Raw genomic sequence first — 12,214 nt, forward strand, 5'->3', positions numbered from 1 at the left:
TTAAGGGAAATTCTTGGGATAGGGCAACATTTTTTGAAATGGTAGATCTAAACCCAAGTTAGTTTGATGGTTAGTTTTAAGGATATTGCTACAGGTAGAGCTAGTTTGAAGGAAATCCTTAGGATAGGGCAACACCCTTTTGAACTGGTAGCTCTAAACCCAAGTTAGTTTGACAGGTAATGTTAGGGATGAGGGTTACAGGTAAAGTTAGTTTGAGGGAAAGTCTTGGGATAAGACATAACCCTTTGAGCTGAGAGGGGTAGATCCAATATTACCAGTACCAACATCCAAGTGCTAAAAGCTTGAAGAACTTGAAGATGTCTGTTGTGTATTTTTAGGTTTGTTTTAAATCTTCAGCATTTGCCAAACATTTTTTTGTAGCCTTATCCTTTAAAAAAAAGGAAAGAATGTAACAAAATGATAATAATAATAAAATATGAATAAAATGAATTCAGTGAAATTCTTTTTTGTGTTCCCGCCATCCCACTTGTGCTGAAGGGAATGGTGGGAGTAGACAGCAGACAGTCTGGTATTATACAGAGGCCACTGTACTGTGGGGTCGGTTTCAGCACAAACAACCATATGTATGATCTTTAACCTTCCTCTTCCTTCTGCTGCTGACAGCTTCACTCGTCCTTCCTCCAAGTTCTCCTTCCAGTCTTGACTTGTAGCAAAACATCTGCCTCATGTCTTATCAAAGCCGTTTCTCTTCTTTCTCTAGTAACCTGTCGGCAAATTCTCTGGTGGCTCTGTCATGGAAGACCTTCTACCACCTACCTCTGCAAGAACTGTAGGTTAACCAATCTTTCATCACAATGATTAATGTTTGTTTGGCTGTGGCTCTGGGGAAGGGATCTAGGGATCTTTTATTGACATAACATGTCAAAGCAAATATATTTTCCTCTCATTGGATACTCCTAGTTGTCTTCGACATGGTAAAGCAATAAATCAATGTCTTCATGTATATTCATTATATTGAAACTGAAACCCATATAAATTCTCCCAGATTAATTACATGGGATTTTTAACAAACTTTTCTAATCATTTATGTTTTGTATCTACTGAATATATGCCGATGCAATGTAGCCGCTGAAATGCTTTGAAATGAGAGCTGAATGGACATTTATGGCTCGTTTCCACTGAGCTTTCTAGTACGGTTCGGTACGGTACGCTATTTATGCCGTTTCCATTATGAATGGTACCCTAATTCCGAACCGTACCGTACCACCTTTTGGGACCCTTTCGTTGGGGTACCAAGCACATTAGTACCGTACCAACAGGGTGGAGCTACACTCTGCAGAACTTTGATTGGTTGACAGAGAATCGTCTATCACAGCTTTCCTGCTACACCACACCTATCATGAAAGGGTACGATTGGCAGTGGAAACGCAATGTGTACCGTTCCGAACCGTACCGTACTGAACCGAACCGTACCGTACCACTCAGTGGAAACGAGGCATTAGCCTAAGCACAAGTCCAAAGTTTTATAAAATTGCAGCACTGGCAACCACTTAAACCTAATCTCATTACTGTTGAAGTAAACTGTTATATTGAAATCAGGCTACAAAAGTGGGCTAACATTAGTTTTTCATTAGAAGGCCTTCTTGCATTCTGATATTTAATCCATGAATGCAAAAGGCTTGTCAGGGAAGCCATATTTCATCCAAAAAGCTGTTCCACTCAGACTCTGCTTAAACTTCTATGAGATAGGATGTCAACTATGAAATAGTAATGTAACCAGGTTGGTAGGAGACTAGTAGGGGTGGAAGGAGGGAAAGGGAATAAGACAAATGGGGGAATAAATCTGCCAAACACTGGATATGGGGATTTAACCACTTGCCAACTGTCGCACGACTATTTACATCGGCAGTCAGCCCCTCACAGGCAGAGCGACGTAGATCTACGTCGCTAGCCTGTGAGGGTCTAGGGAGCGAGCGTGCGCCCCCGGAGGCGCGCTCCTGCTCCCGCGTGGTCACAGACCACCCCCTGCGCGTGTGACCGGCGGACCCGATGTCCGCCGGTCACTCTGCGATCGTCGGTGGAGAGGGAGAAAGGCAGGCGGCTGATGTAAACAAGCCGCCTGTCATTCTCCCCTGTGTAGAAACAGTGATCATACGGTTCTACTATGTAGGACCGTTGATCACTGTTCCTACAGCTCAAGCCACAGCCAATCACAGTTAGAATCACGCCCCTAGGGACACACATAACCCCTCCCTCTCAGAAAAAGTTAACCCCTTCACTGCCAGTGTAATTTTACAGTAACAGTGCATATGTATAGCACTGATTACTGCAGTAATGTCACTGGTAACCCCAAAAGTGTCAAAAATATCAGTCAACGGTCCGATCTGTCCGCCGCAATGTCGCAGTACCGCAAAAAAAATCGAAGATCGCCGCCATTACTCGTTAAAAAAAAACAACAACAAAAATGACAAAAATCTTTCCCTTTGTTAGTAAACGCAATAACTTTTGCGCAAACCAATCAAAATATGCTTTTTGGGGTTTTTTTTTTTACCAAACATATGTAGCATAAAACAAATTGGCTGAAAACGTTAAAAAATTTTGATTTTTAAATTTTTTTTGGGGAATTTCATATAAAAAAATGTGAAAAATATTGTTATTTTTGCAAAATTGTCCCTCTTTTTTTGTTTATAGCGCATGATCAAAAAATCGCACAGGTGATCAAATACCACCAAAAGAAAGCTCTGTTTGTGGGAAAAAAAGGACATCAAATTCGTTTAGGTACAGCGTCGCACGACCACGCAATTGTCTGTTAAAGTCACGCAGTGCCGAATCGCAAAATAGGCCCTGGTCAGGAAGGGGGTAAAATCTTCCGGGGCTTAAGTGGTTAAAGTGGAAGTAAACCCTCCTATTGTTTTCAGCCAAGGAAGCTGCCATCTTGACCTCTGTTTATTCTTCAATTGCCCTTATACTGCACATGTGATCAGTTATGACACCAGCCATTGCATGGTTTGACAGTTGGCTAAGAGCACAGCCAATGTGACAGTTAGCATTTCCGGTGTTCTAAAATTTTGTCGGACCCATGAAAATTCCGGACCTCGTCACTTCCGGCTGGTGCGAGCCCCAGTGCGCATGCGCACAAGACATTTTCAAGGTCCGAGGAAATTCTGACTTAGCGTACAGCTGATTGAGAGGAGGAGGGGCTGAGGTGGGACGCCCACACCGCCACGGGAAAATTGCTGTCACGGGCGAACCAAAGGTGCTCGAGACCCCAAAATTGTATTGCAGGTAGCCAAGACACTCCCCTACAGCTGATACAAATTTAGGGTCATGGGGATGAAAGGGCGCGGAGCAGTGATCCCGAGAACAGGGACCTTGAGAACCAGTGATGGACAAACCTCATCTGTTTGTCAGACTAGTCCAGTTTACCTCCTTACATCATGGGTGCAAGGGGTCTTTTTTTGACACCATTACTGTCCCAAAAAAATAGAAAATTAAGACCTGGTTCACACTACTCCAACTTGGGACACGACTTGTGTGCCCTCAAGTTGCCCCAAGTTGCTTGTCATCACAAATTCAATGTAAATGAATGAGAGCCGTCTTAATATGCACTACTGAAGCCGCTCCGACTTCAGAAAAGGTTCCTGTATTACTTCAAGGTGACCTCTATCCGACTTGTGCACATAGACTTCAATAGTTTAGATTTTGAGACGTAAATTGTAGGCCTTTGTTCTGTCTTGATTCTTATTTTTTTTTTTTATCTCTCAGGGTCCTGATGGAAAATCCTTTACAATGCTCTTGCGAAGTGCGATGGATTCAGCTTCGTCGAGATGAAGGTTGGGCTGACCTAGGCAACCAATCTTTGAGCTGTTTAGAAAGCGGTCTGGAGATCTTCATAGAAGAGGCCAATATCTCGCAGTGTGGTATACATCCCATTTTTTCTATAAACGGGGTCAAAAAATTAGGCAATAAAAACTGGAGAACACCTTTAGGTGGCATTGGGGTTTAATAAATACATCAAATGTTTCTGGCAAAGACGTCACTGTGTCATATTTTTCATCAGATCGGCCAGAAGTTTCCATCATAGAGCAAAATCTCACAGTGCTTCATGGGGATAATCTTACCCTTCAGTGTAATGTAATTGGTCAACCCCGACCGACAGCCACCTGGATTTTACCAAAAATCAAACCCCAGTATGAAATTGAGGTAGGTTTGCAATAGAAACTCGAAAAAGTATATATTTGGTATTAATCCAAGAATACTTATGAACAGATGTACAGCAGTAAACTATGGGGGTTTTCACATGTTGTCTTTGCAGCAGTTAGAGGGTCCGGACACAGACATGATTTTCCTACACCTGCACAACATCTCCCCAAGCTTTAATAAGCGGGATGTCATCTGCTGGGCTGAGAACATGGCTGGCCCCACCAAGAAATTCATTCAGCTTGATGTCCGCTGTGAGTAGAAAAAACAATATTTTTTGTATTCTTTGTTCATATTCCCCTGAATTCAGAACTCTACCTAATGGCTTATAAACTAGACCAGTGATGGCAAACCTTGGCATCCCAGATGTTTTGGAACTACATTTCCCATGATGTGTATGCACTCTGCAGTGCAGCTAAGCATCATGGGAAATGTAGTTCCAAAACATCTGGGGTGCCAAGGTTCGCCATCACTGAACTAGACAGTCTGTGATTTGCTTTGTATCAGTGATGTTTGTTACATAAGCTGAAAAAAGACACATCTTTCGAGATCAACCAAACAAAAAAATCAGGTTCTAACTCTTCTCCACTCTATGGAAAACTAAAAATTGAAAAAATGAAATAAAGGCAAGTCTGTAAAAGAAAATAATGAATACTTACCTGCCTTCCTGCTCGTGTCATCAATCTTTGCTCAATTGTGGAGCTACTCTTTGAAATTCTACACTTTTAGAAGAGTACTGGTCCCCTGCTGTGTGCTATGGTTCCTCCTGTTGGCCCCTACCTCACTGCTGTGTCCTTTAGTGACTTATGGGCTGGTGGGAGAAACCACAATGTGCAGTAGGGTCATCCAACACACTTAGAAGCATCTTGGATGCAGAAGATTCTTTAGCATTGGCAGAGAACAAGATCAGTGGTGCTGTCACGCTCTGGAGTCAGGTTTGGAGACCAGTAACTATAGCAGTAGCGAGGCACCCACCAGCCAGCTAGATAAGTACAGAAGCAGGTCACTCTGGTGGAAGACACAGGCTCATTTGAGGTGCAGAGTCTAAGTACTAACTGGTGTTCACCAGAGCTCATGAAGGTGAAGATGGGTTTTTGCTGCGTATTAGTACCAGGTTGCAGTCCTCATGATTGCCCCACCAGGAGGTGAGCATCTTGGATGCAGAAGATTCTTTAGCATTGGCAGAGAACAAGATCAGTGGTGCTGTCAATCTCTGGAGTCAGGCTCAGAGACCAATAACTATAGCAGTAGTGAGGCACCCACCGGCCAGCTGAATAAGTACAGAAGCAGGTCACTCTGGTGGAAGACACAGGCTCATTTGAGGTACAGAGTCTAAGTACTAACTGGTGTTCACCAGAGCTCCTGAAGGTGAAGATGGGTTTTTGCTGCGTGCTAGTACCAGGTCACAGTCCTCAGGATTGCCCCACCAGGAGGTGAGCAATCTGGGGTTCAGTAGCAAAGATAGCAGATAGGGAAAAACAGAAGTAGAGTCAGTAAACAAGTGAAAGTTCAGTAATTAGTTGTTGCAGGTTGGGATCAAGCAGAAGCATAGTTGAGGAACAAGCCAACGGTCGATAACAAGTGATAGCGAAGATAAGGATGGCGGACAGAAAGTGCAAAGGCATGGCCTAATTAAGAAGTTAATTAGAGGAGCAAAGGGTTCAAGGTTCAAGAAAAACAAGGCTCAAGGCAGGATCATTCAAGGAATTGTCTGATGAGCTATCCAGCATTCTAGGTGGCTCAGAAAGAAGAGCCTTTGCCAGACACAACAGAGTTTGCATGTTCAGATCTGGGCCCTGACAGGTATGGGCAATGCGAAGTGTTGCCCAACCTGTCAGGATTCTTTTTATTTTTTTTAATAGACTAGACTTTGTTTCGTTATTTTAAGTTTTGGCTTTAAATATATTTGATCTTTCACCCTCCTTTCACTATCCCACTGACGATGATGAGGAACAAACCCATGTGCTAGATTTTTGAATATGATGGTCAAATGTTTTAGAACAAAAAAATAAAAAATACAGCTCAGCAGTGGCGACTGGTGCTCAGTAATTCAGGGGGGAGGGGGGGGGGTGGCAAACCAATGCCCCCCCCCTGTCGGTCGGTCGTTAGGCAACACATTCCTTCCCCCCCCTCCCAAACGGCCTGCCTCCTTACCTCCTCCTTCCTCCTGTCTGAGCCAGGGAGTGCTGGATGGCTGAGCCGCTGTGCTTCTCCTCCAGCCGTGTGTATTCTGCCTCTTCCTGGCCACTGGCCAGTAAGATCGCTTCTCCTTTTGGCCAATCGGGAAAGGGGTCTCACAACCCTCTTTCTGATTGGCTGGGAGGAGAGTCAGTGTGACAATAGTGAATATTTATTTGCTTCTGCCATACAACTGGGTGGGCTCAGGGCGCAGTGCTCTGCGCCCCAAGGCCACCCTTTTTTAAAGTCTATTAGAGCCTCTGGCTCTAATCACCTGCTTAAAAAAAAAAAATCCTCTATTGGAATCCATGCGTCCGGTGCCCTGCATGTAGATTAGGGGGCCGAATGCATGGATGGGAGGGCGGCGCCCCTGCGCCCCCAATGGACGGGCCACCACTGCAGCTTAGGCTGCAATACTTACTTTTTCCAGCTCAGTTTCTCACAGATTCCTCTTTGCAATCCAATGCCGCATCATTCAACCCACTTTCCACAAGTGCAGGGCTTCATGGGTTCACTCCCTTGGGGTGACTATACCACTGAACCTTTACTCACTTTTAATGCTGCAGACATCAGCACTGATGTCATCACATCAGCGATGGTCTCTTCATCATTGAGGACCACCTACAAGAGATTAAGAGGAAGTAGGCCCTGCTGCCTCAGGTAACAGTCCTGAAGACATCTTATAAAATATATTTACAAGGGGAGGGTTTTCCCGGGGTTGGGAGGGGGGAGTTGAGTTTTAAGGGAACTTAATTGGTTTTATCTTTTCATTGCAATTCTACCAGTAAATTAGGGTTTTGCATAAATCAGACATGTAAATTGAACTGTAAGCATAGTGAATTTGGTAGCCCTTCTGACATTAGTACAGGTGCAGGGTTTCTTAGGTAGCTCCAGCAAATCACTGACTGAGTTGTAAGTCTAAAGTTGCTCTCTAAGCATGTTCTAATTTGTTTTGTTTTTTTTGTCATCTATGTAGTTTATTTATTATATTGTCACATTTTTCTCTTTCTATTTTAGTCCCAGCAATGGTGGTGGAGTTAGGGGAAGCAGTTCTCCAGCACCACGTCTGTATACCTTTCACGATAGACGGGAACCCGGCACCTGATTTAAGCTGGCGATTTAATGGGCAAATTCTGGACATGTACGACTTCCAATACACAAAGATCCTGGAGTACAGAGAAAATGGTACACTTATTCATGGTTGCCTGTATTTTAATAAGCCAACGCACGTCAACAATGGAAACTATACCCTTCTGGTGTGGAACGAGCTAGGAAGAGACAGCAAAAGTGTTTACAGCACGTTTATGGACAACCCTTTTGACTTTAATCCAGAGGAACCTATCCCAGGTGAGAGCATACCACAGTTCTAGAGACAGATACACATTTATTTGTATTTATTGTCCTGCAAAAAAAAGATGCTAATTCCAAACACTATTTTTTCACATACAAGACAAACTTTTACTGCCAATGCAGTTGTAACAAAAAACGCACAATTACTATAAGGTCAAAGTTTGTGGACACCTGGCCATCACACCTACCTATAGAGCCAAAAGTATTTGAACACCTCTCTAAATTAACAAGTTTAGGTATTTTTCAGTGAAGGGTATTGTTAATGCAATAGACAAATTGAATAGTTGGTACAAGGCTATGCCGAACCAGCCCAAAATCCCTTCCCCACTGAATTCATGAAAGAAACAACTATAGGTGTCCCTGGGGAATTTGAGTGGAAGGGCTGGAGATGGTAAGTGTAGTAATGAAAGGTATAGAAAAGAATATATAAAATTTCAACATTTATTTATTTATATTAAAATTCAACAAAATACAAGAAATAACATATTTAGACTTTAAAATAACATTCCATATACATATCCTGATAGGGATAATACATTAGGGGTTCATGAAGCAGGGAAGTGTATCCTCCAACATGTTTCGGAATTTTTGTTCATCTAATTCCTTCTTCAGGGAAATTTATATACACATAACCGTGCATTCACCACCTGTGTATCACCACAGAGAGATCGGTTATCTGCATTTCACATAGGATTTCTGACAAGGTGTGGACTCATCCGCCCTATGTGCTCCTCGTGAACACAATGTGCATATGGCCATTGGGGATTTGAGTGAACTGCCGGTACTAACATTAATACCCTGACAACGTGTGGAGGGACTTGTATTCTCTCAAGTCCATATACTTGTTGCACATTCAAACTACAGAGCTGCACAGTCAGACTGCATGAATATAAGGTATCCTTTGCCATACAAACAGCCACGTTTGCAGTATACCTTCTGTGAGGAGACAACTAAAAGGATGCTTTTTGCTCCATACTCCCTCTAGGGATACACAGGTGGTGAATGCACGGTTATGTGTATATAAATTTCCCTGAAGAAGGAATTAGATGAACAAAAATTCCGAAACATGTTGGAGGATACACTTCCCTGCTTCATGAACCCCTAATGTATTATCCCTATCAGGATATGTATATGGAATGTTATTTTAAAGTCTAAATATGTTATTTCTTGTATTTTGTTGAATTTTAATATAAATAAATAAATGTTGAAATTTTATATATTCTTTTCTATACCTTTCATTACTACACTTACCATCTCCAGCCCTTCCACTCAAATTCCCCAGGGACACCTATAGTTGTTTCTTTTTTGTTAATGCAATAGCACACAATTTTGTGCTTCCAAAGTAATGAAAACTATTTGGGAAGTCCTTATTGTTTTCCATCGTGACTGTACCCTGTGTACGAAGCCAGCTCCTTAAAGAAATGAGTTTGTTGTGGAGGAACTTGATTGACCTGCACAGAGCCCTGACCTAAAAACTACTGAACACCTTTGGGATTAATTGGGATGCTGCTTGTGAGCCAGATGTTCTCATCCAACATTAGTACCTGATCTTGTAAATGTTCTTTCTAGATTCTAGATGAGATTCTAGGGCTTTCCTGCGCTATATAAAACATACAAAAAAGCTTTGGCTGGAGTTGGTTTTAAAAGACTGACAAAATTTCTTAAAGCCTAACTTTCTACAACAGGAGGGCCTCCAAACTGTGGCCCGTGGGCAGGATATGGCCCTTTGCTTGCCTTTATCCGGACCTTGCGGCACTATTCCTTCTACTGATACAAGGGACTATCCCTTCCACTGACAGCAAAGATGGTGTACTGTCAGGAAGCTGGTGGCAAGCCTGACATGCAGAGGGTGGCCTCACAGGATCTAGATGAAGGGACACAGACACGTTACCTTGGTGGAAGACACAGGTTAGCCTGAGGTGCGGAATCTAAGTGCCAACTGGTTTTACCAGAGCCTCTGATGGTGAGGATGGACTTCACTGAGTGTATAGCACCAGGTCGCGGTCCTCAGGGTCACACAGAGAGAGAGTCCAGATCCGATGGCAGATAAACAGACAAGGATAAGGCAGGAGGATGGTCACAGGACAACCTGAGGTCAGGGGGGGCAGCAGACAAGCGAGGTAGGAGACAAGCCGGGAGGTCCATCAGGAATACAGCAGGTTTCAGGATCAGGAGGTACAGGAGAAGCTGCAGACAAGACAGCAAAGTTGAAGTGTACCTGCTACCTTTAAATAGGCCATTTGGGCGCCAACTGCAATAGCTATTGCGTGTGCACATCGCGCATGCGCAGTGGCGAATGCCCGTTTGCCGCTAAATGGGCAAATAGGCATTCACGCATGCACACTCCAGTGCGTCTCTGCAGTGCCATAGAGGAATGCCTAGTGTATTCCTGATAGGTACTAATCCTCCCACTGATACCAATGATGGGGCACTTATCCTCCATCTGACAATTTTTTGCTACCACTGACCACCAAGCCTTTGGCATGGTTTACTCATCACTGATGCCAGGGAATTTTCTACTCCCCCTGGCCACAATCCAGCCTTCCTAAAGTTTGAAGGGCAATAAACTGATTCTTAGTTTCAAAAGTTTGGAGACCCCTGTTCTAAAGACTCCCAGACGTGGGAGAAATGTGTAGGCTAGTTGTCATGCTAATTCAATAGCATCATCATGTTGACATTGGAACAAGGACAGAGACCTTTACCAGGGTCCGAATTACATAACCTACAGTATATTTATAAAAATCCCTTTTTCACTCAAACGCACCCAAAATGGTTTATTCCAAATTACATCCTTCATTGTGTTGTTTTTATGAATTTTACTTAAGAAATGATCTTTCAAAATACAACAATTTAATACATTTTTTTTGTCTTTTTAATGGAATTTCCAACCTTTTGTATAATTCTAATGACATAATATCTTTTTTTTTTTTATATATTTCAGTGTCGCTGTCTCCGGAGGGTAAGTGCCTCTACTTAATTGTGTTTTGTCAACTAGCTCATTAATATTTGAATACCATTATGATGTTTTGCTTCTCTCAAGATTGCAAATTGTCTTTGCTACATAAATGGAGACTTCAAGAGACATGCTAAAAGTTTTGTGTCTGAGATGTGTCAGCTTCTGGCAGATACATATTGCACATTAAATTTATATTTATTACAGACATGCAAGTGCCTAAATTTGGGGTGCACATTTGACAGCTGGTGCAAAGAAAATTTTAGGGTGTTGTTCACAATGACAAATCTAATTGGTTGCTGTGAAAGATTTCTCTATTTTTCCTATGCTCTGGTGTTTATTCCTTCTCCATTAGATAGGCCACTGATGTTCTGAGAAGCAGATGGGAAGAGAGAGCAGCAGAAAGTTAGCCCTGGGGAAGAAAATGGAAGGATAGGTTACATAACTAAGGGGGTGAATAATCACAGGAAAAGGTTAACCTTTATCATGTGAGATGGTGTAACGGAACCGCTGACCCACACTGTACTTGTGGTCTTCCGTCGGTATATGGCTTCCTTGCAGTCATGAACATATATCCCAGATTTTCCCAGCTGCCCTCATACAAAGCTAGCCAACAACTTAGCTCGTACAAGTTTTGGAACCTTCTCCTTTATTGAACAGTTTCACACTCAATTTATACACACATGAGCACATCCCCCTCCTAACCAAATTACCACACACAGGTCAGGGGTTGCCTGATTACATTATCCTATGCAGATGAAATTGTTTACAGAAACAGAATTAACCTGAACTAATTATCTAGCCATCTGGACAGAACAATGTTGGCTCATTAACATTTAACAATGGAACAGGCAGACTTAACAAAACCACATTCCATCTCAATAGATAGGCAATAGGACAAGACTGCCAAAGACAGTCAATGATTCAGACTTCATGGCAACAGGCTATAGGTCTCACAATGTCAAGTGGGATTAAATCTTCATATTCCCTGAGAGATATTGCTGACAAATATTACTCTCCCATCTGAAGCCATCCAAACCATCTCTCCCAAGTATCTGTCCTTCACTCCCAGTGATGGAGAACACCATCACAGATGGTAATGTAAGAACAAGAAGTCCTACCTGATTGGAGGTTGTTGGTCAGATGGTAGAGAGGAATAACAGGGGTAGGGACTGAGTGCTATGGCAAATCATCTTAGAAAGAGTCACTGAAGAGTGAAGTTGTCCCTCCTGCCCACCTTTCTTCAATTATCAGCATCAAGGGGGTGTTTTTCCTCATCATTTGAGGGTCTTTGGGGGTCTGTGGAAGACTTGGAATCATTACCAAATGGGGCCCATCGAGTAGTATGGTGCTCCCCTTTGGCAGATTGTTGTTGGTTCTACCAAGAGCTTGGTCCCTTGGTGGAAGTCAGTCTACATATGTCCAATTCAGAACTGTCCTTGAGCTGGTGGGGGTAATGCTTGAGACAAGGGGTTTGAGTGGTTAGTTAAGGTTTTTGTTAGTGGACACCTAAAGACTCTCTGCTGGAATTGCTTGTCTGTTGATGTTTGATAAGTTTTATGTGTTTACTAT

The 12,214-nt window shown here is 42.8% G+C and overlaps 1 protein-coding gene across 1 annotated transcript in view; it reads left to right on the top strand.

The window, feature by feature from the left end:
* NTRK1 (neurotrophic receptor tyrosine kinase 1) overlaps positions 1 to 12,214 on the top strand; it is a 157,631-nt gene that overhangs the window by 86,226 nt on the left and 59,191 nt on the right. Inside the window, exons 4-9 of the mRNA XM_082275725.1 lie at positions 722 to 790; positions 3,727 to 3,881; positions 4,022 to 4,164; positions 4,277 to 4,415; positions 7,357 to 7,686; positions 10,631 to 10,648. Coding sequence (XP_082131851.1) covers positions 722 to 790; positions 3,727 to 3,881; positions 4,022 to 4,164; positions 4,277 to 4,415; positions 7,357 to 7,686; positions 10,631 to 10,648 — 854 coding nt within the window. The remainder of the gene's footprint in view (positions 1 to 721; positions 791 to 3,726; positions 3,882 to 4,021; positions 4,165 to 4,276; positions 4,416 to 7,356; positions 7,687 to 10,630; positions 10,649 to 12,214) is intronic.

The sequence above is a fragment of the Pelophylax lessonae genome, assembly GCF_965119305.1.
Source record: "Pelophylax lessonae genome assembly, chromosome: 13".
NCBI classification, from domain to species: Eukaryota; Metazoa; Chordata; class Amphibia; order Anura; family Ranidae; genus Pelophylax; species Pelophylax lessonae.